The 24945-nt window shown below is 39.4% G+C and overlaps 1 protein-coding gene across 4 annotated transcripts in view; it reads right to left on the bottom strand.

Annotated features, from left to right (window-relative positions):
• armh3 (armadillo like helical domain containing 3) overlaps positions 1-24945 on the bottom strand; it is a 132778-nt gene that overhangs the window by 55793 nt on the left and 52040 nt on the right. For all 4 annotated transcript variants that reach the window (XM_036586951.1, XM_036586954.1, XM_036586952.1 and 1 more), the window contains exons 8-20: positions 24539-24625; positions 24346-24402; positions 24215-24258; positions 24074-24134; positions 23911-23957; positions 23694-23769; positions 23410-23503; positions 5763-5864; positions 5572-5630; positions 5398-5463; positions 4018-4087; positions 3608-3668; positions 2653-2741 (exon numbers count right to left, since the gene is read on the bottom strand). In XM_036586951.1, the coding sequence (XP_036442844.1) occupies positions 2653-2741; positions 3608-3668; positions 4018-4087; positions 5398-5463; positions 5572-5630; positions 5763-5864; positions 23410-23503; positions 23694-23769; positions 23911-23957; positions 24074-24134; positions 24215-24258; positions 24346-24402; positions 24539-24625 (913 nt within the window). The remainder of the gene's footprint in view (positions 1-2652; positions 2742-3607; positions 3669-4017; positions 4088-5397; positions 5464-5571; positions 5631-5762; positions 5865-23409; positions 23504-23693; positions 23770-23910; positions 23958-24073; positions 24135-24214; positions 24259-24345; positions 24403-24538; positions 24626-24945) is intronic.

Below are 24945 nucleotides of genomic sequence, written 5' to 3'. Positions count from 1 at the left end.
CCAACACGAACAGAGAGGCTATCCCGCACACAAGAAAAACTTTTTCATTTTTGGGGCACTTCTCGCTAGCGCATCAAACGCAACCTTAGTCAGCCAGCATGAGCTTCAGCACAATTTTAACCCAGGTGGACGCTGTGGATTGAGCGCTGGCCTGGAATGCCGTGAAGGCAAGATGGAAAGAGGCTCCACAGAGCTGGGGTGGCTAAGCACCAAGACCCCTGGCTAAGAAAAGTCATTCAGAAATTGCAAATTCCAAATTTCCATGCAGCTGTTGTTTAGCCTCTGGCTCATATCGAGTGCCAAGCTTGTTATTAAGTCTTATGAATAGGGTTTTTAGCTGTGCCAAGTCCATCCATTTAGTTAGTACAACGGACCATTTTTTCTTACATTAAATATAATGGGCAGAGCTTGAATTGTAAAAACTAGGGATGCATTGATACCAATACTGCTCATTTTCTCATAGTCTTCAAATTTACCAATACCAAAATTCCGATACCTACTGATACCGGTTGACGTAAGCCAAGTGTACACTGCTGTTCTAATGAACAAACGCAGTGAGCGTGTCTCTCTGCTCACTCTAACTCTGTGTCAGTCAGACACAAAGCCATCGATCACTTTAAACATTCAGCCTTGGTATATTCCCACCAGACCTACATTGTGTGATTTCAGACCACCATAACTGCTTCCCCAATATGGGTGGAGACACATAGGTCAGCTAAAGAGGTGATTAAAAGTCGACATTTGTTACCGAAGTCCATATGTGCAACTTAATAGCGAGGAATGAACATGACGGCACAATTTTGTTTTTTTTTTACAGTGGTGTAGAGCAGAACAGTTTGTAGTTGATGGAAAGTAGTGAATCATTTTAACAGAGCCGTGACAGTCATGACACCAGCCTTAGCTGACAGAAGCAGATTCCTCTGACTTGCTGCTGAGCTCCACATCTTTGTCTGTTCTGTGCAGCTGGAAGCAGAGTAGTAGTAAAGCCAGGTGTCCGTGAAGCAGAGGGCAGATGCGATTGAAAAGTCCTTGTTGGTTTTGCCACGCATAAGCAGTTTTTATTTGTTGTGTAGATATTGCAGATAAATACAGACAGTAAATGTGTATGAGAGAAATAAAGACGGTAAATGTGCATGAGACCCACGCTGTATCAGCCTTACAAATTGCACTGGCCCCTCTGCCTTTCCTTTGCTTTCTTGGCAGGCTGGGCAAAGCCAGTGCACCCATTGTAAGAATTTCCAAAAACTCTCAAAGTTTCTAAATAAACTCCAGAATAATATCAGGAGAAACACTGTCCCTGAAGGTCAGATTCTTGTTTTGATTGCATTTTACAAAATGTCACAACTTTTCTGAAAATGGGGTTTGTATTTTAAAAGCATTAATACTGATCTGAAGCTTGTTTGCCTCCTGAATTGGATCAGAGAGTTACATTTCTTTTCCAGTTCTTTACATTTCTTTAGTAATGTTACTTTAGTCTGTGTTTTTTCTTTTTTTTTTATATTAGAATAAATTAATACAAACAATAAAAATATTTGCCTTGAACCCAAGCTGAGAGCTGCAAGCAGATATTAATATTAGGGAAGACTGTATCTTGGTGGTGTCAGAAAAATGCTTCTAAACTCAGTTGATAGTGTTAATCAGGGGTGTCAAACTCAAAAAATCTCAACAAATTCATGGGCCCGAGAACACCTATCTTTTAATTCATTTGTAATTAATATTTTACTATAAACCAAACTGACCATTGTTTATTCAAAATATGCAAAAACTTCAACAGTAAAATATAGGCAATTGTAATAGACCTTGAAATATTACATGAATACTTGAAATATTCCCAATTTAAATGTCCCCAGGAGCTCAGTCTTTTAAACCTACCTATTTGCTTGAACTAGACACAAAGTTTTCTTTGCTGCAAGTTCATCAAGACTTGGGCTCAATTTCTGAGCTGCTGAGCTAAAGTGTTTTATATAAAGTGTTTATATTGGCTAAACTGCAGTTAGTGTGTTTGGCAATATGAGTGGTATGGAACTGTGTAGAACTGAGGTGTAACCACTGTCCCATTAACTGTTGTTGGTCTAGAAGAGTCAGAGCGCACATTATGGTGCAGTGCATGTTGGGGACTGTAGTACAGTGCATTGTGCATAATGCTGCAAAAACATATTTTTCAAGTCATATAAACTGTTGCTAGGTTCAACTTAATAGATAAGTATCAAAATTAAATTGAACAACCCAAACAACAAACATTAACTCTAATACCCTAACCCTAATTCAATGAATCAATCACATCACAGCTTATTATATTTAACCAAAAAACAAATATTATAATCATAGTTTTGAAAATTAACTGAAGAAACAAAATTCTTTTCAAATTATAAAAACTGATAACAGGTGTTTTAGTTATATGAAAATTGACAATAAAACATCTATTGTTAAATAAAAATAAACTACTGTGATGCTGAGAGATTGTGGCTATATAGCTAAAAAGATTGTGCATAGGAATGTGAGATGGTAAAAAAAAGATGGGTTAGTCAAAAGAAACTGCATGCAAAGACATTCTATGTGCTACCCTACACCTTTAGTCCCTTTATAGACAAGGGAGTCTAACATAGTGACATATTACAGACATATACATATACAGTGATGTGCATGTCATACCTGACCAGAGTTCTCTCCAAGTATAGTGTAGTCTAACCCTGCACTTCTTTTGATAGCAAATCAGCTTGTGAATTATCTGTACACACCTCCTAAAAAACAAACAAAAAAAAACAAAAAAAACAATGACAAGAAGTCATAGCTTGTTTAGGGTTCAACATTTTCCCCAACTCTTAAGTGGACAGAGTTTCACTGTTCAATTGAGCTCATGCTGTCCCAAATTAATTATTACTACTACCATAATTAAATGCATGATAAATATTTACTCTTAGGTGCAAAAGCAGCTATCCATTCACATGTGCTTTACATTTGCAAAGAACTCAGTCATTTTTACTACTATTTGTTTGTGTGTCTGAGTTATCATCTTTATTATTAATTAAAACTTCTGTGGTATACATTCGTCATACACATGTCCAGTACTCCTGTTTAGAGACCTGCATTTTCAGCTCATACACATGAGATGACAGAACTTTTTCTTACAATCTTCTGACTTTTCTACAAAGCCAGTGCTCCTGCTTTGTCTGCTCTGTTGGGAGTAAAACCTTCAAATTGTCTGAAATATCTCCAGCATAACCCAAGGTCATTAATTGCTCGGTGAGAAAATAAAATTTCTTACTAGCTTTATATCACACTCCTGTGTCGCTGGCATTTTGAATCATGTCTCATGCTGCAGACAATTATCAACAAAGAATGCAATTGGCTTGACTTCACAAACAACTAGATTAGAGTATTTTCTTGTGGAGAGGTGGTATATAAAAGCTAATGAAGACAGTGCCAGTATGTTATTCAACAAATTGGTTGTCCCTGAAAAAACTGCCCCAGGCAAATCATTAAGGCTACACCCTGCTGTTACAGCCATCATCAAATCAAAAGGATGCCTGTATTACTAACATAATTAAGATCTGTGTTTATCTGACTTGCAGCTGGGGCGGAAAGCTAATGCAAGATGCGGTCTTACATGTAGAGATCCATAGGAAATTCCTTCATCATGTGAGTGACTATGAACTCAACCATCAAATCTATGAAGAGAAAAAACAAAAAAAAAGTAAAAAAAAACAAATGAAATGAAATTACTTGTATTTAAGTAGAGTCAATCACAGCAAAGGGATTTGAATATTATAACTGAAATGTACAAATTCAGCCACTAACTAAACTAAACTAAACTAACTTTAAACCCCAAACTTAAAACAAGTTTATGAACTCCTGCATACATACATAAACAAATCTTAACGAAATCTTAAGTGATTATAGATAAGTTAAGATGGTTTAAATACAACCACAAACAGGATTTAAGTATGCATACTTTGTTTTGTATTTGTTTCCTGTGTTTCATAACTAACTGTTTTCAGCATATTTAAACAACCTTACCCAAGACAGCACACACCAGGGGCCGTGAAGGGATGTTCTTGGCTGCAGCTTTCTTTCTATGTCTCATTGGCTGGTAAACACACACACACAGGTAACAGGTCACTGAGAATTGCATATACTTTTGGTCATACACGTAAGACATCAACACACATAAGTCTGTAAGTTTCAGCATGTTTACACTCTATTAAAAAGATGGCCTATCGAGAAATAATTCAAGGCATGGCAAAGGTACAATACTGTGCAAAAGTCAGACAGTACCTGTAAATTTCCAGGCAAAACTGAGATTAAGTACATGTTACTCATTTTTCAGGTTCAGGGGAAAAATGCAGAAAACACTTCAGCAGAAAATTCTACTGAACCCTCAACAATTATATATAAATTTTTGTATTTATTATAGCTTCCATTCTTTTTAGGAGATATGATTTGAATCTTTGAAAATCTTTGAGAGATAAGTTCAGCCTTAGATGTTGCAACTTCAGCTTCACACAATCCAAGCAATCCGAAACATATTCAATGACACTGGGGTCTGGGCTCTAGGGTGGAAGTTTCTTTCTTTGATATGTAAATTTCTTGGCAACGGCTTCTTAACCACTACAGATCCATTCAGACCCACAGAACCAAGTTGTCCTCTCACAGTGGAAGGGTAGACAAAAACGCCTGTGGATGTTTTCAGATTTATAAACATTTTTTTGCACTCCAGTTTTGGACACTCCAGTCCCCCTCTCAGTGGCCCCCCTTTTGACTTTCTTCTTCCTTATGCAAGTGTATTATGTTATACTTCATCTCCTCAGAAACCTCTCCTGAAATTAAACTGGATTTTAGACAAGAAAATGTTTCTTTTGGTTAATTTGTCATGAAATTTACACACAATGTAAAGAACAATAGGTATTTTCAAATTATATCAGAAACTGAAAATCCTCAAAAATGGAGGTACAAGGTTTTGTTCCAACAGCAGCGATATGTAAATAACCACATGAAATAACCACATTCATAAAAACAAAAATCTGTCAAAATTAACAAATGAGTTGTGAGTTTTTTGTGAAATTGATATTGTATGAGTCATCTACACAATGTTTACATTGATCTTTTATTTAATGGTAGGATTAATAATTGTTTAAATACCCAAAATAAAAGTATTAACTAGACTATAGAAATTTAATTCCTGAATATGACCACCCCACATTAAGTTGTTTCTCACAGTGTACCAGTGTTCCACAGCAGTACTGCAATTATCCAATCAGAAATTACCATACGATACAGCCCACAATTTCATTCATGATTCATTTCTCAACATGACAAACATCAAATTCTTTGTTTTTATCAATGGAACAAAATGCTCATGTTTGCCCTGATGGATTACATGACACTGTGCTTTCTCACCATTCTGTGCAAATTTACTCTGAAGTTCATGTTGTCATCATGAAGAAAGGCATCAGCATACTGGTCCTGCTCAATGAACACAAAAGTCAGAGGTTAAATAAAATTCAATTTACAATACAGAGGAAGCAATTGAACTCAGAAGGATTGACAAAAAAAGTGCAAAAGAGAAATTACCTCAGCTATACAGGTAAGAATGATGAGGCATAGTCGAGCACTGTTAAGTCTGTGTTCATCTGAAGAGGGAAGGTAAGAAAGTTTAACAGGTGAGAGAGGAGGGTGGTCTATAAACAGAGGACAACTGACAAATGTACAACAAATGAGAAATGAAGGCAGGCAAAGGCTTATGCAGAAAAACAATGAATTGCCTTTGGTGTCTTGCATGACAATTGAGGAGTACTTGAGAAATGTGATGAGCAGGTTACTCGTCTGCAGGTTGGGGTCTAATGGCAGCTCAGGATTGTGCATCACTGTGGTAGAAAAAAAAGATAAGACTGAACATAGTTGCTATACATTGCAGACTTTAGAGACATGGTCTTCAGTGGATTGACTTTTTGGACATCAATTAGGTCTAAAGACCATAATTCATTGATGGTTAAGAACCTATTTTAATCGAAGAAGCCCAAATGTTCAGTAGCCAGTTTCATCAGCTGAACGCAAGTTCATTTGTAGCCTATTTTAAACCAAGTAACAGTTTCAACATAGCTTTAAGTTCTAATTTATAATTCACACATACCCTATAGTAGGTGTAAACTCTGCCATAAAAAAAAATCTGTTAAAATGTCTGGTCAATTTAATCAATGGGAAAACTTACAAGAAAAACGAAATGCATTGCAGTTTGTATTGGCAACCTCTTCTGCAAGATACATTACAACTGTTTTCATCAATCAGAGAAACAAAATATCACAGACCTCCTAAGCCCAGATTCGCAACACAACACAGACAGGAACTCAGCAGCAAAGTTTTCATGCATTCCTCCAATAATAAAATTAAAACAGGCAAAAAAATTCAAAAGCACCGTTAACTTCTACAGATCTTCCGTATATTGTAACAACTGCAGAGAGGCTGGAATTGTTGACTTTACTTCAACAAACTGAGCCAGTTAAAATTATTTTCTCCTAATAAATATCTTCTACTTGCATATTATATCCAATTCCTTTGCCAGAAATCATCGTCTGTCAATAATAAACTCCTCTCTTAGCCTTGGCTATATACCAACAACTGAAACTAGAAGTAATTAGACCTCTGGTTAAGAAACCCTATCTTGATCCCTGTGATCTATCAAAATATAGCCCTATCTCAAATCATCAGACAAAACAGGTTCTTCTTTTTGGTCCTAAAGCTGCTAGAAACAAACTGTCTAATTTAACATGAAGTATATTTAAAAAGAGTGACTTTTATAGAAGAAGGCAAAAACACTCTTAACTTCTAGTATAAGTTGAGGTCTGAATTTCCATGTGTTCTGTTTTTGCAGGTTTTGGAATGTTTAAGTTAAGGGGGCCCCCTGGTCCAAAGGCCCCATAGGGAGTAGGCCTCTCACTTTCTCCCTTCTTCTCTTAGTTCCAAATAGATTAGATCATTTTAATAAGGACCATATGTTCTGTCTCCTTTTTTCAACAACATGCAGCCTATATAAGCCGTTGGCTATAGTGGTCTGGAGGGGACACTTTAGAATTGGCACGGATCCTCTCTCAGGTACTTTATAGTGCTTGATATGATACTGTTTTACTTTGTAATAAACATCTTATACAAATAAGACGGTGTCAGCGGAGTCTCCTTCATCATCTTCACATCACCGCTACTTAATAAACAACAAGAATTTGGCGTCACGAACTTCGGACGTGTTGTGGCTGGCTGCGTCGCTGACAGCTTTAGCGCACTTACTCCCGCACCTGCCGGCATTTCAGGTGAGATTTTCACATGTTTGTGCGCTGGTTTGTTCGTTAAGGCTGTTGGATGTTTGCTGTCTTGTTGCACCGTAAAGAATCATGTGTGTGTGCGCCATGCTGTGTTGATGTTTGGAGTGATTCTTCGTTCTAAATTGGAGTTTATTGCATTGTGAACGCCGCAATAAAAAGGGGGAGTATAATAGAGAAAAGGAAAGCTGATGTAAAAGTGTAGAATAGCCTAATTAGTAACGATATGGTAAGCTAAATAACACCATGCGAGATTAATGAAGGTTGGGCCCTTATCTTCTTAACGGTGAGACATGTGTATATTAGTCACTGCGTGAAAGTTGGCTTAGAGAAATAGTCAGATCAGGTTAATAAGGGAAAAAAGTGAAAAGTAACAGCCCAGGGCCCTGGGGAAATTAGATTAATGGGGAAAAAAAAGAGGCAAGAATAAGAGAAGTTAAAGAAAATAGAGAAGAGTTAAAGAGAAATAAGAGAAGTTAAAGAGAATAGAGATGATACGAGTTAAAAGAGAAAAGAAGCCGCAGATTTGGACCAAAGCCCTCTGGGAGGCGGTTTTAGACGGGCCTAAAATCCTGGAAAATCACTAGGTGAATTTCGGGTCAGTTCAAAGGAACTGGAGGTGTGGAATGGAAAATTCAATTGTAAAGTTCCCACTCAAACACTAGTTGACGAACAGTGTCTGAAGCAGCTTTTTATTGAATATTCACACCTCATAAAGGTAGCATAAATTTAGAAGAAAAAGAGAAAAAGGAGCAGCAGGAAAAAGCATGTTATAGGATTAAATGTTATTTTTTGTCTTCTGTGTTTTTTGAGCTCGCTGTGTGCTCCTGTGTGAGGGGGACTGCCCCTTACTGTGCGTGTGCGGAGCTGGTCTCTTGTGTGTGGTGTGTGTGTGTGTGTGTGTGTGTGTGTGTGTGTGATTTGTCTTGGCTGTGTTCCAGCTGTGTGACTGGCTTTAGGAATGTATAAATGATAATATGTAAAAGCATATGAACCTCTACGAGAGGACGCTTCTTAGATTTTGTTAACACTTATGAGCTGTTCTTGGGGGACATTTTTGAATTTAGATAACATTTATGAGCCCCCAAGAAGGACGTTTATTATTTTGGAGAGGAGTGGAGAGACCAGTGAGGATGTTTGTGTGCATGGGTAAAGAAAAAGTATTTAAGGTGTTATTAGAGTGAAATAAACTGAAATTTCTGTATTGATGATAACTTAGTGTTTAAAGGAGGAAAACATTTGGTATAGATAAAAATGACCTAAGTGTTGGCGGATAACGTGCGTAAATCATATTGGATTGCTTATTGTGTTGTTAAAAATACCTAGTGGGTTCATTTGATACTTAATTTTGATTTGTTTTTTTCCTTTATCCACCACTGGTGTGTGAGAATTGGAGGGGAGAGAGAGAAAGAGAAGAGGGGAGAGGCCAGCTCCAGCGCTGACACGGATTGAGGTCTGCTGACGACCGCATGCCCTTCTGACTCCAGTCTGATTAAGGCCAGTGTGTTTTATCCACAAAACTCTTTTTTGACAAATACCTGCATTCTAAATATATGTATGTATACTTATTTATAGTCATTATTGTTGATACATATATAATCTGCTTTTACGTATAAGATAAGAATAGTTCTCAATTTGGGGTTAATGGAGTATAACTACTTGTTTATATGATACTATATGCTGTAGTTTAAAAAAAAAAAAAGAGAGCCGTTACAATGTCGATAAAGGACATTAAAATTTTGAAAGTAATTACTCCTGTTGATGTAGTGCAGAAGAATAATGTTTTAGTTAAAGGCATTGCAAAGATATCGGAGAAATGGCATAAGTGTTGGTCTGAAATTGACCAACCATGGCCAGTGGAGGGGACCCTTACCCAGATGTAATTAAAACAATGCAGGTGCTTGTGTCCACGTATCCAAGTTCCAAAAGTAAGAAGAAAATGGCACGTTTGGAAACTAAGGGTGAACTGAGGATCAAGAAGATGGAATCTGGAGATGATGGCGATCAAAGTGACCTGGAAGGGATCATGGGTGGATATGACCCTGCAGTCAGGCGAATATTGGTGAGAGCGGAACAGAGGGGAGATGATAGTTCTAACGAGAACGAGAATGGAGACAGTGATGGAGATTCAGAGAGTGGGGGTCTTTTGTCTTCGAAAGGGTTTTTTCCTGCGGCATCCAGTACCAGAACAGAAGAGGATAAAAAGAGAGCTTTAAGAGAGGTTGAGAGAAGTATAGGTCAATGTCTTTCGTATTTGGATAAATCCATTAAACCAGAAAGCCAAAAAGCACCGGAGAACTGGGGACTGCTGTGAATGATCTAGAGCTGTTTTCTGCAAATAGAGGTCGAGTGTGGAGAGCGTTGAGAGATACATTTCTGACAAATGTACATCCTGATAATATTCTTATTGAGCCACTGGGACAGGAAGAAAACCTGAGGGCCCATCAAGTGGGGAGAAATGTTACAGGAAATGACCCGGATTTGAATCAAATGGAGCAGTCAATTTTGTGAGCCAAGATACAGAAGGGGCTGCCTCTACCAGTGAGGAGTAAACTGGCAGAGGTGGTTGGTCTTGGAAGCATGGCAAAGGGTGTTTATACGGATCACATAGCCCATCAAGTGGAGCTATACAGGAAAAAGGAACATGACCAGAAAGAACAGGACCAAGAAACCCTCAGAAAACTTCATCAAATACAACTGGTGGATAACAAGAAGAAGGAGAAGAAGCAGGCCTTGGTTATACAGAGTCAGTCTCCACTAAATCAACCATTACCACAACCGCAGTCAAATCAGGTTCAGCCCCAGTCGTTTCAGCCATCGTTGGTGGTTCCAGTTGCTGCCTCCCCACAGCCAACTTTTGGTCAAGCGCAGACCTGGAGAGGAAGAGGTCGAGGAAATTTAGGAAGAGGAAGAGGAGGAAGGTTTAATCAAAATTTTCAACGGTTTTTAGAAGTGTGTTATAATTGTGGACAGTTTGGCCACTTTGCTCGTGAGTGCAACAGACCAGGAGGAAATTTCAGAGGAGGCTTCAGGGGCCAACCAAGGCCATTCGGGGGAACGGTGAACCCTTACAGGGGTCCGGAACCAGGATTCTAGAGGTGCCCAGAGGACCCGAGAGGGGGGAGTCAGCTAGTAGCATCAAGGCCGGAGAGAGATCCAACAATAAAGGTGAAGGTAAATAATCGACCATTGGAAGTGATGGCGGATAGCGGAGCTGCTTTCACCTGTATTCGGCCTGAAGATGCTATACATCTCCCCATGTCTGGCCAATGGATTCGGACAATCGGGTTTGAGGGAGTGAAACAGCTGATTCCTCTCACAGAACCAATTGAGCTCTGCTCTAAAAATATGAAGACTAAATTACCTACACTGGTATCAGAACATACACCTATTGCACTTTTGGGAAGAGATACTTTGTGTAGATTGAACTGTACAATAAAGTGTACACTAGACGGCTGTCTGTTGGAAGTGCCAAATGATATTGCTCACCAATTATTGATGACAACGGAGACTGAAGCTTCTTCAGTCCTTTGGATTGCAAATCTTAGTGCAGATTTTTTGGAGCCAGCTAAGTTGTGGGAGAAGTTTCTTGTAGCAAACATGCCTGATGCGAAGCTTCCAGAATATCCATTTCACTGCACGCTCAAGTATTTCAAGGATGCTGCTCAATCAAACTCAGAGGAATAGTTGAGTCGTCAACCAAAGCAAGTTCAACTTCGGTCATGCTGTATAATTTTGGGACGACAAGGAGCAGCTATGAAGATAGATAGAGATGATTATTTGGATAAAGAGTTTGACATTGAGAAGAGTGTGCCACATGTGACTTTGTTGATGTCTGAAGAATATGAGCAGAAGCACATTGGAGAAATGATGGTAGAAGCAGAGGAAGCTGTTTTTGAACCGGTGAAAGAGAATCTTGCCATCTGGAGGAGTAAGGATCAGCGGTTTATTAAGATTATGATTTCTGCTCAAGGACAGGGACATCCACAAACTGTGTGGATGACACATGAGTCAATTTGCAGTGTTAAGATGGATTCAGACTCTTTGAAAGAAGAGATGTTGCGACAAGTTCCAGAATGTTCGTGGTCTCGGCATAGTACTGATATTGGACTTGTGAAGTCAGCCCAACCAGTGACAGTTGAACTTCAACCAGGAGTCAAACCTCCTTGGAAGAACCAGTATCCACTGAAAGAAGAGGCAATCCGAGGGATTAAACCACAGATTGAAGGATTTTTGAAAGCAGATGTTTTGAAGATAACACAGAATCCTCAGAGTAACACGCCTTTGTTGCCTGTGAAGAAGCCAGATGCTTCTTATCGCCTGGTACATGATTTGAGAGCGGTGAATGAAGTGGTAGCTGATTTTCCAGCAGAAGTGCCAGATCCGCATACTTTGTTTGCCCAAATTCCTCCAGATGCGACACATTTCACAGTGTTAGATTTATGTGGTGCATTTTTCAGTGTTCCACTTAGCATAGAAAGTCAGGGTTTATTTGGGTTCACATATAATGGACAGTTCTATGAGTATAAGAGATTACCACAAGGATTTAAACATAGTCCTCAGATTTTCAATAAAGTATTGAAGGATGATTTGGCAGGGATAGATCAGCTATTAAAAAGCACTGTAGTACAGTATGTGGATGACATTATTATTTGTTCACCAGATGAGGAAACATATCATAAGGATTCAATTAAATTGTTACAGAAACTGGCAGAAAAGGGACACAAGGTCTCTCTGAAGAATTTGCAGTACTGTCAGGAGAAGGTAGTTTATTTGGGTCAGACAATAACGCAAGGACACAGAAGCATTTCTGATAGTCAGTTAGAAGCTATTCACAAGGCTCCTAACCCCAGAACAGTCAGAGAGATGATGATATTTCTTGGTATTCCTGGCTATTCTTCAGCATGGGTAGAGGATTATGCTAGTTTAACAGGGCCGTTGAGAGCTATGATTAAAGATACTGGGAATGCTCAACTTCACTGTAACCTTTCCTGGACACAGCATGGCCTTTTGGCATTTGAGATGATTAAACAGAGGTTACAAGAGGCTCCAGTGCTAGCGCTTCCGGACTACTCTAAGAATGTTTTGTTACGTGTCCACTTCCACTGGGGGTAAATATGCATGTGCAGTTCTTTGTCAGCCAACAGGTATGGGGACAAATCCTCAACCTATTTCTTACTATTTTACTGCTTATTCAGAAGTAGAGCTGGGGCTACCGCTGTGCTACAGAGCACTGGTGGGAGTTTTTTTAATGTATGAGAAGGCATCATCTGTCACAATGGGTTATCCGGTGACAATTCTTACCCATCATAGTCTTAGAAATCTCTTGAATTATGGCAAATACACATTAACTATGCCTAGGCTTAGAGACTATCATAGGCTCTTGGAGCAGGAAGATGTTACCCTAGCGAGGTGTGTCAAGGTGAATCCAGCTGAGAATTTGCTAACTCCAGAGGATGGTGAACCACAGATTGTGTTCAAGAAGCAGAGAAATACTCGAGGCTTAGATCAGATTTGCAAGCCCTCCCACTGCGTGAGGCGGACTTGGAGTATTGGACTGATGGGTTCTGTTATCGTGTGGGAGATAAATTGAGTGCTGGTTATACAGTAGTAAAAGCCCAAGGAATCTGTTAGGTCTGATGATTCAGGAGGCACATGGGTTAGCTAATGTTGCAAGAGGGGAAGTTAGGTGAAAGATTACAAAGGAGTATGTTTTTTGGGCACCATGCTTGCTTGAACAGATTGATTATGTTATAGGCAGGTGCACTATCTGCTTCAAAAAAATAATGTTCGAAGGGGTGTGATGGTTCCTCCTGGTCACATTCCAACTCCAAGGGGTCCTATGCGTGAGTTAGTTGTGGACTTTGTTGACATGATACAACCAGTTGAAGTACGTTTCTGACAGGCAAAGAAAAGAGGAAGTTCAGGAGAGGCTCGATGAGCAAAAGAGGAGCACAGTGCAACCTGGAGACAAGGTGTTCGTGAAGGTGTTTGGAAGGAAGTGGTATAACGAACGCCATGAAGGACCATTTGAAGTTGTTCGCAGTACTGGAACTGCGGTCCAGGTTAAAGGGTCTCCAACGTGGTATCATTTATCGCACTGTGTTAAAGCGCCGAGGGTAGAGGCGCCATGCTTACAGAGTCGAGATGTTGAAGGCTCAAGAGAGCCAGAAGAAAATGTGGAAGAACATGCAGAAGAAGAAGAGATGCATACAGATCTCCAGAGTCAAAATCCAGAAGAGAAGGTTGTCCATGTTGAGGACAACGATGATGATTCTGTGCACCTTTTTGATGATGCCAGAAATGACTCTGCAGTTAATGGACAGGAAAGAACATTTGGTGACATTGATTTTCAACATGTCCCAGAAACAGCAGAGCCTATTTCAGTGGAGTGCGAAGCGCCAAAGGTTTCAAAGGACGGTGATTCCGCTGCAGGAGAAATCAGAGATTCAGTTAGAGTCCAAGACCAGTTCAGAAAAGGGCCAGACCAAAACATTACGAGGACTAGGGTTGAAAAGACCTTAGGGAATTCTACTCTTTTAGCATTGAAGGTTACTGAAGGTACAAATGTGTCGCATTTAATTACGTTGGCGCCTCAGATGATTTTGACGACGTCACCCCCTTTGAAGACAGTCATCAGAGCTGAGTTAGGAAGAGCGGTTCATCTCCCCTGTCGATGTGGAAGATTTAATGTTGGTGGTAATAATCCTCCCACGTGGAAAAATAGTCGTGGGAAAGATGTGTTGTTAACAGGACCTGATACTGTGCCTCATGATCAGAGGAAGTATCTTTTGTTTAATGACTGGAGGTGGTTGAAAGTTAGGGATGATTGTTCGCTTTTTGTGCGTAATGTTACATGGGAAGATCAAGGGGAATACACGTACTTATTTTGAGCCAGAGTTTAAATTTTTTCCATTTCAAAATGTGTGGAGAGAGGGTTATATAACTCATAAGGTAGTAGTTGTGACAGAAGATTTGAGTTCTTCTGGAGTTTTCATGGTTGCTACAAGAGTTCAGGAACGAGTCACCACAGCAACCACTCCAAGGGTGAATATTACATCGATGAAGCTTACTACTTTAGCTCCGGAAACAACGAAGAATGTTAATACATCAATTCAGGCTATTACTTTAGCTACGACTTTGAAGGGGATGAATGCTACTACAGGGAAGGCGCCAATTTCTACTTTTATTACTTCTGGAAATATTACAAGTGAGGTTGGGCCAAGGGCAATCTTTGCTAATAAAACAGTGATGACATTTCTGTCACCTACGAAATTTGTAAATGGAACACAGACACCTGGTATGACATTTTTAAACTTTAAAGAAGTAGTAAATACAACCCAGAAACCTATGTTAAAAATAGAGCTTAGTGTGAATAGTAGTAATGAGATTTTTGAACCTAGAGAACAGATGGTGGAAGAGCATGATGCAGATTCATCTGTGACAGCTCAGAAGACTATTTTAGACGTGGAAGATGAGTTTTTTGACTTTGACTGGACACCAGAAGACAGGACTAACCATTATTGTGTATTACAGAAGAGAGAAACTAAGTGGAAGGCATATGGATTTGATTCTTCGGTGTTATAAATTGCAGACTCATGGGCAGGTAGGAACTTATGGTTCCAGCAGTTAACTCATTCTGTAAGATCGGTTAGGAAGCTGAATTGTCCATGTGTGGTGAAAGTTCCAACACCAGGCACACGTCTTCAATTTTAGAGACGGTACCAGAACCATTAAGTGCTAAATGTCAATCTTATGCATTATCATGGCTGTTATATCAGCAGCAATCAGCAGAAGATAAGGTGATGGCTTTGTCAGTGCATCTGTTTAGACCTAAACATAATTGTTCTTGGTTGGGAGAGTTGCCATATGTGAATTTACTTGATCAGCATGAAAATATGATAAAAGCGATCCCTGATCCATTGGAAGTGAAATCTGTGGGGGCTAAAGACTGTTTTTGTTCAGATGATACTCATAATGGGCCTGGAAAGTTTATGGGAATATCAGACTGTAACAACTATATTATGGACTTGGGTGAGCGTAAATATGAGGCTATGGATGACTTGTATAAAGTTAATTTTCAGGTACCACATCGCAAACCGAGTAGAATTTTGTTGGTGCAGAACCAAAAGTTGACTGGAAACGTGACTATAGGGAATTTTAAGAATATTTGGTGGGTTTGTGGTGATAAGGCATATATATTTCTACCGTATGGGTGGATAGGATGCTGTTACATGGCAACGTTGAAGCTTCCATATGAGGTTTTTACTGTCCAGAAGGGAAAAGTATCTGATGAGATTCAATCTGATGTTATTTTTGGAAGTAGGAAGAAAAGGGAACTGGCACAAATTCTACAAATAGATAAGTCTAGGAGAGAAGTGGCGTATAGGATTATTTCCATGGTATAGTGTGACATTTTTGGCAGATCACATTGATAATATTACCTACACCCTACAGGGTTTTGCAAATGAGACTATAAGAGGTTTTGAATACTTGTCAAATACTCAAAAGAGTCATAGACTGACGTTGCTGAAACATGACATGGCTCTTGATTATCTTTTGGACAAACAAGGTGGCCTATGTGTGGCTTTGAACTTAACTGGTGATGCATGTTATACTTTGATTCCTGATAGTTCTGACAATATGACTAGTGTCATAGATGCATTGAAGCATATAAGGGATGCGTTTGGCTCATCGGAAGGAGCTGGATGGTCTGCGAATGCTTGGTTGCAGGAGAAATTAGGACCATTGGGAGCAGTGTTGGTTCAGATTATGGTAGCAGTTCTTATATCATTGAGAGTGATGTTCTGTTTCTGTACATTGTTAACTTTTGCGAAGGCTATGATATTGAGATGGGTTGGCATTGTGATGCCTTCAGATCAAGTTCAGATGCCATTACTACATAGGACTGACACAGATGATGACGAGGAAGCGGTGATAGAAGGCGAACTGATGGAGAAATATCCATTTTGAATATTCTTATTATAGTCTTAACATTTATTTGTTACTATTTTGGTATTTAGTAGCCTCTTACTATAGAGTGGGATGATAGCAGGGGGAAATGAAAAAGGTGATTTATAACTTGGAATAATGTGAAAGTATGATACTGTGAATTTCACATTTATTTATAAGGTGTTAATCTGTATTTGATGTTTCAATTTGCATCTGTTGTTTTTGCAAAAGATACTGGTTGGTGGTTTTCTTTTCTTTCCTTCAAGAACGATGTTGGGGGAAGACCACTGTAAGGGTGGTTGGATCTTCAGAGACCCCGATGTGCATGGACAATAAGACTGGACTGAAGGACTTTGAATAAGGACACTGTAATACAATGCCCAGAGTCAACACATCATCGACACTGCTGAGGAGCTGCAGTGTGATACATTTTTGTCTTCATATATATATTTGCATAGTATTGGATTTTGTTATATTATATTGTAATGTGCGATATTGATAGAGGACATCTATAAGGTAGTGATAATCTCAGTAAGACATACTAGTTGGATTGAGTGTTTGAGTTGTTTATTGCATGAGTAGTACTTAAATTTATAACACTTTCTTTGTTTTAAATTGCTTGAAGACTGACGTTTTCTGTTATGGGGTAAGTACATTGGGACCTCAGATGTTTTTTCTTTTTTCGTGTGCTTAGGGATATTGGTGTTAGGCAGGGAAAGGTCTGTTGGAAGGTCCGATGGGTCGACCAGCCTGAATGTGGACATTGTTTTGATTTTATTTTCTGAGGTTTCCATATGTATTTGTGTATATATGTATATGACAATGTATTTTGTCATATCTCTATACAATTTGTCAAAATTCCTCCTTTTTAAAGTGGTCTGGAGTACTTTATGTGGTCGCCTAAGGCAGAGGGACCGTGAGAGAATTTTTCCTGTCTAGATTGTTTGATGGACATTTCAGGAATGATAGCTGCCTGACGGGTTTTTTCGCTCTCACACTCCAGAAAGTTGATGCATTGCTAAGGTTATGCTGTAGGAAGCACGTGTAGGTGGAACGGTTATTTTGTTACAACCACAAACATGTATGTGATACTTGCCTCGAAGGGGGGATATGAAGTATATTTAAAAAGAGTGACTTTTATAGAAGAAGGCAAAAACACTCTTAACTTCTAGTATAAGTTGAGGTCTGAAGTTCCATGTGTTCTGTTTTTGCAGGTTTTGGAATGTTTAAGTTAAGGGCCCCCTGGTCCAAAGGCCCCATAGGGAGTAGGCCTCTCACTTTCTCCCTTCTTCTCTTAGTTCCAAATAGATGAGATCATTTTAATAAGGGCCATATGTTCTGTCTCCTTTTTTCAACAACATGCACCCTATATAAGCCGTTGGCTATAGTGGTCTGGAGGGGACACTTTAGAATTGGCACGGATCCTCTCTCAGGTACTTTATCATGCTTGATATGATACTGTTTTACTTTGTAATAAACATCTTATACAAATAAGACGGTGTCAGCAGAGTCTCCTTCATCATCTTCACATCATCATTAGCTTCATTAAATCATTAAATAGCTTGTCAGTTGCATTAGGTACATCTGTAAAAAACCTTGGTGTCACAATAGATCCCGATCGGTCTTTCCTAGGTTTTTGCAAAATTGCCAAATTAAGAAATGCACTGTCTCTACAAAATGCAGAAAAGCTAGTTTATGCATTTATTACCCCAATGTTGGGATTATTATAATGCCTTGCTCTCTGGATGTTCCAGCAAAACCTTTAACAAGCTACAGTTAGTCCAGAATGCTACAGTCAGAGTCCTTACAAGAACTAGATAGTTTGACCATATCAGCCCAGCTTTATTAAACCTACACTGGTTGCCAGTTAAATTACGCATTGAGTACAAAATTATTTTTCCTGACACACAAAGCTCTAAACGGCCTCACCCATCAGTGAGCTTCTCTCTTTTTATAATCCATGACACCTACTTAGATCACAACGTGCTGGCTTACTATTACTACCTAGCATTTAAAAAGTTTAATCTGGGGTAAAGCCTTTTCATACAAAGCCCCCCAACTTTGGAATAATCTTCCAGTTAGTGTTACTGACTCCAACACAGCCTCAGTCTTCAAATGTTGACTAAAAACCTACTTGTTTGGTCAAGCTTTTGTTGGTGCTGTCGTTCCGCTGATCTCACACGTTCACTCACGTTTGTTGACAGTGGAGCGGACGGGCGCCGACATCTCAGGAAGCCACCATGTTTTTGTTACTTTCTGGCTTTTTTCCCTATTAGTTAAGATGTAATAGATAATCTGCCAGAGTTACTGCTGAACTCTTTTAACACTGTATACTGTAATCAGTCTCTCTTAACAGAACTAACTGTTTGCTTCTTTGCTGAGCTGAACAACCACTCATCTTGTGTGGTCTGATGCTTCATCTGCCTTGATCGGGTGCCCACTGCTCGCCCACCCTCTGGACCAGTTTGACCACCAAAGAGCTTCCTGCTGTACAACACTGTGCAAAACCACACCTGCATGCCACTGACCCTCCTAATGATACTGCTGCATGAACATACTCAAACCATTTAATCATAGTCAATGCTTCCCCTTTTCTGTATTTCAATCTTCCTGTAGCTGGCTTTTCCTTCCCTGATTTTTTCTCTCAGTTCCCTCTGCACAGCCCTCAGCTCCTCCTTGTCTCCTAGTCTAAAGGCCCTCTTTTTCTCCTTCAGGAGAGCCCTTATATCAGGGTTGATCCAAGGTCTGTTGTTGGAGAAACATTAAACAGTCTTGGTGGGTACTGTGGTCTCCACGCAGAAGTTTATATAGTCAATTAGACAGTGTGTAAGACTGTCAATGTCCTCCCCATAAGGATCACACAGTTCTTCCCACACTGTTGTGTCAAAGCCTCTTCAGTCTCCTCAGACCGTTTCTTCACTGTGCGGTTGAGTGTACACAGACAGAAGATGAACCAGGATGTGATCTGGCCTTCCAAGGGGAGGGAGGGGTGATGAGTTATATGCCTCCTTGGTGTTGGCATAAAAAAGATCCAGTATTTTACTGTCTCTGGTCTGACAGGTTACATACTGAGTGATGTTTGTCAGAGTAGAGAATGGAGAAACTTGGTTACAGTCCCCAGAGATCAGAATGAGGGCCTTTGAGTGCTGTGTCTTGAGCCTGCTCACAGCTGCGTGCAGGACGTCACAGCAAGGACCAGTGTAAACTCTATAAGTTTAGTGTCCATAGTGCAAAAACCCTTGGCAAACAATCAAAAAGTATAAATACTTAAAAAAGAAAAGGAGAAAAATACAGAAAGTAAAAACAAACAAACAAAAAAAGTTCAAAGTAAGCCGGACCTGCTGCAGCAGGCTCCCACCCTTGCTGTGCTATCTTGGATTCATTTGGTTAAATGAGAACAAACTTCTGTCCATTAGTGTTATTCAGTTCTTAAGGTAAATATTTGACCTGAACGTTCAGAACAACTGAGTTGCTAAAAAGCTGTCAGATGTTTGCAGACGTCCACTTATAATTTAGAATGTTAGTATCTAAGAAGTAGCTTTAAGCATTCACACAGATATTTTCTAAATTTGAATGTTAATTTTTTCATTGGATTTTTCATTGGAAGCCTAAATCCCTATGTTAATTTTGGCCAAAGTCAGAAGTTTCATTTTTTTACTTTTTCCTGCCACTTGGTTTATACTTAATTTTATGATATAGAAATATGCTAAACAATATTAGAACAAAAGGTGCAATAAAGAAGCTAAAGTGTATACATTGTTCATACTTTTGCATATTAAAGTATCCAGAGAATCAAAGGGACCCTCTGTTTACACCTAAATTCATCTTCTTTTCAGTACTAGGAAAGGGGGGGCATTAGGTGACAGTTTTTTTTCAGTGAAAGGCCAGTACCTGGAATGTCGAATTCGACATTCGAATATTTGTTGAATTCAAAGATAAATGGCACATTCAAATGCAAAAAGAAGTCCATTCAAAATATTTAAATCTACCTGTGCTGCAGCTCCATTGTTATTGCTGACCATAAACAAAACCTTTTATTTTGGCTTTAATTTGAAATGTATAAGGTTTTACATACTATGGGGATACTTGCAAACATTCAACAGGTTTTAAACAGCTCAGTCACTGAATGAGGGAATATGTCTATTTTACGAACCGAATACTATGGGCAAAATACACTATATAGCCAAAAGTATTCAGTCACCCATCCAAATCATTGAATTCAGGTGTTCCAATCACTTCCATGGCCACAGGTGTATAAAACCAAGCACCTAGGCATGCAGACTGCTTCTACAAACATTTGTGAAAGAATGGGTCGCTCTCAGGAGCTCCACCTGTGGAACAAGTCCAGTCATGAAATTTCCTCGCGACTAAATATTCCACAGTCAACTGTCAGTGGTATTATAACAAAGTGGAAACGACTGGGAACGACAGCAACTCAGCCACAAAGTGGTACGTCACGTAAAATGACAGAGCGGGGTCAGCGGATGCTGAGACACATAGTGCACAGAGGTCACCAACTTTCTGCAGAGTCAATCCCTACAGACCTCCAAACTTCATGTGGCCTTCAGATTAGCTCAAAAGCAGTGCGTAGAGAGCTTCATAGAATAGGTTTCCATGGCCAAGCAGCTGCATGTGAGCCTTACATCACTAAGCACAATGCAAACCGTTGAATGCAGTGGTGTAAAGCACACCGCCACTGGACACTAGAGCAGTAGAGACGTGTTCTCTGGAGTGACGAATCACGCTTCTCCGTCAGGCAATCTGATGAACGTATCTGGGTTTGGCGGTTGCCTGGAGAACAGCACTTGTCTGACTGCATTGTGCCAAGTGTAAAGTTTGGTGAAGGGGGGATTATGGTGTGGGGTTGTTTTTCAGGAGTTGGGCTCGGCCCCTGAGTTCCAATGAAAGGTACTCTTAATGCTTCAGCATACCAAGAACGTTTGGACAATTTCATGCTCTCAACTTTGTGGGAACAGTTTGGGGATGGCCCCTTCCTGTTCCTACATGACTGCGCACCAGTGCACAAAGAAAGGTCCATAAAGACATGGATGAGCGAGTTTGGTGTGGAAGAACTTGACTGGCCTGCACAGAGTCCCGACCTCAACCCGACAGAACACCTTTGGGATGAATTAGAGAGGAGACAGCAAGCCAGGCCTTCTCGTCCAACGCCAGTGTCTGACCTCACAAAAGCGCTTCTGGAGGAATGGTCAGAAATTCCCATAAACACACTCCTAAACCTTGTGGAAAGCCTTCCCAGAAGAGTTGAAGCTGGTATAGCTGCAAAGGGTGGGCCGACATCATATTAAACCCTATGGATTAAGAATGGGATGTCACTCAAGTTCATATGCGTGTGAAGGCAGACGAGCGAATATTTTGGCAATACAGTGTATGTTATTGCCGAACAACTTGCTTCAGACAGCAGACTTTTCTGACTTGCACTTTGTAGCTTAGTAGGCTAATATATTTATATTATATTTATGGCATTTGGCAGACGCTCTTATCCAGAGCGACTTACAATTTGATCATTTTTACACAGGTAGGCGAAGGTATTGTTAGGAGTCTTGCCCAAGGACTCTTATTGGTAAAGCATAGGGTGTTTGCCCAGGCGGGGATTGAACCCCAGCCTACAACGTGGAAGGCAGAGATGTTACCCACTACGCTATACCAACCACGCTAATAATTACCTATGCTGAGAATCACTGGTTTAAACTGGCTTTTGGGGTCGCTTTATATTATAATAACTTACACTGAGTGGTGGATGTAGAACACATACCATTGACTTAAAATAAAAATAATGTATTTAAAATTTAAATATATTGAAGTAATTGTCAATATTGTTGGACTTCAGAGTCCCTCAGAGCCCAGACCTGTCCAGCAGATACAGAGGAAGGTCAATGTCAAGCTGCTTTCACACAATATGCACTTTTACTGATCGTGGTATGCAATGTGCTCGCCAGTTGGGTGCAAAAGCTAGATGGCATCACTCTCTGTGGAGTGAGGAAGAGAACCTTTATATTTAGCTGTCGCTGAGCCAATTTAGATTGAACTGCAACTCTGGAAACACAAAATTTATACCTAGCCTAACGGCACTACAGACAGCCATGTTTTTAAAACAATTACAATACACATCACACACATCAGCTCCTGTACAATACACTGGGTAGCTGAAGACACAGCTGGCAAGCTACCAGTTAGCTTGCAACTTTATTTCAGAGGCTACCTCTTCTCAGCTAACTTAAATGCTAGTCATTACAAAATTAGAATGCCCACATGGGCCTTCACCTGCTTCTCTGAAGTTGGTCAGAGAAGTGTTGTACAGTCCCTTGTGCTCAGAGCCTGAAATTAGCAGTTCATCAATGCTGAAGGAAACTACAAGGCATACCCACTGCTTTCCTACTGGCTGTGCTCAGATTTGCCTGTAGAGCATCTCAAAAAAACTGAAAACATTTAAACTTTAGATGACCCGAATCCACTGAGCAAACAAGCTCAGTGCAAATAAATGAAAATAAAAAAGTCTGTGTTCCACATCTCATAGAAAATAATCTGAAAGCACAATAGTGAATTTTCCACATTGCATGACAGCAGCTTCATGCCTGCCACCTAACTACCCTAGCTCTCTCCAGTGTTGGAAAGCCACAGTGACATTCATTAGTCTTTTTATTCCCTTAATTTGGACATTTTCAATTTCTGTTCAGCCAGCTTACCATTGTAAATAATGACAGAAAAAACAACTTTGGTGACATTTTCTTTGCTACTATTCCTTAGAAGAACTGAGCAGTTGTCACACTGGGTCTTAATCAAACCTCAGGTTTATAGCTATAGATGGGTGACAAGCTAAAGGGAAAACAACACAGTTTTTTGAATGTTGTTTAGATATATGTTTAAAAAACATGGTAAAATGACACACTAAATGAAGACATTGATCCAAAAACATTTGGGACACATAAGCTAGCAAACTACATGGAACGAAAAAACAAATGTTATTGACCAGTAACAGATTTCAAGTAAACTTCTGTTCTGGATCAGGTTTTTGGTTGTGATATTGTTCCTTGCAAAATACCATGTTTTTTTTGTATTTGTTTCTCAGACCAGTTAAAAGCCTTGTCTTTATTTTTTTTTTTATTTTAATTACTGAATAACTACTTACTGTCCAGAGAAGGAGGGGTAGTGCCTAGTGGTGTAGTAGGTGTGGCTGGGAGAGTGGATGCAGGGGTGGCTGCCATGTCAATTTCTGGATGACTCTGTTTCACAAGCACAAAAACTCAAAACTAATGCAGGGTAAAATGCCTCAATTCTATCACTACACTAACTTCGATTTACACAGGAAAGGATTTGATGATTAAAAATAAAATAGTGGTACCATGCTAATAAAACCTTATTTGATCAATACACAATCTAACATTATAACATTAAGACAGATGTGTCACTTACTTGTGCAAGAACAGTAATGAAGTTTCTGTTGAGATGAACTGCTTCATACAGAGCAAGAAGGATTGCCTCATTTGTCCTAAATCAAAGACACAAACAGTAAATGAATTTTTTTCTTAAAAAAACAAACAAAAAAAAAAACCACACAACACAAAAACTCAATGGTTAACTGGCCCATGCAAACTTCTAAGGATTCCAAAACAAGGATTTGGTAACTTACTGCACTGACAGCTTTTCCTCTGCATCAGCAATGAACATACTGCCTACCTACAAACGAGATTAATATTAATAATAATACATCACTTTCCTAATAATGAATGGCTACTCTATTCACAGGACTTTGTCTATAAAAAGTTTTAAAAATGTTGAAACACAACTCTTACCATATTGGTCAGTGTGGAAAAAAAACCTCCATGGTCCTCCTCCTCTTTGTCTTTGTACTGCCTAAGGGAGGAAACAAATAAGAGTAATGGCAGAAAGGAAAAAAAATATGTAGAAGCGAAAGAGGAAAACATTCTCCTTACCTATTGTATTCTGTAAGAGCCTGGTGGACAACCATACCCATACCCTAGAAATAAAATGGGAGAGCATTACATTTCTACATTAAAAAGATTTACAACAATTGCTTAAAGAGGATTTCCATTAAAACACTTACATCTAAAGTTGACTCGTCGTCCACTATAGACAACTTCACAATGTAGGGGTTCACAGACTAAAAGTTGATAATAAAGAAAGACAAACATTGACTCAAAGGGAATAATCAGATTTGCTTAAATACACCCTGATCCGTTTTTATTAAAAAGCTTATACATTCAAAATCACATTTCTACAATTTCACAAATTATTACCTCATACTTTCTATAGTTCACTAAGAGAGCTAAAAGGACCACAGCATCATACCCATGTTGCCCTCTACTGGACACATCAGACAGAATCTACGAGAGAGAGAGAGAGAGAGAGATAGAGGGAAAAGGTAAAATGAGCTCAGGATTCAACTTAACTTCAATTGCAACATTAGGGTTATGAAACAGATAGATTATCAAAATGTGGTCTACTAGCCCATGCAGGAAAACACACATTTGTAAGACTAGGTGTAGGCATGGTACTGTGTAAAGTTGTCCCTTAAATAAATTAATTTTTTTCTTATTTAGTTGTTTATTCTTGTTGTGGGGACTGGAGGCTAGGGAACCAGCCCTGTGACCGGAAGGTCGCCGGTTCGATCCCCTAAACAGACAGTATGTGACTGAAGTCACAT

This window comes from Colossoma macropomum, unplaced genomic scaffold (assembly GCF_904425465.1).
Source record: "Colossoma macropomum unplaced genomic scaffold, Colossoma_macropomum, whole genome shotgun sequence".
Taxonomy (NCBI): domain Eukaryota; kingdom Metazoa; phylum Chordata; class Actinopteri; order Characiformes; family Serrasalmidae; genus Colossoma; species Colossoma macropomum.
Note: the sequence above shows the minus strand (reverse complement) of the source record. Positions and strands in the feature narration are given on the sequence as shown.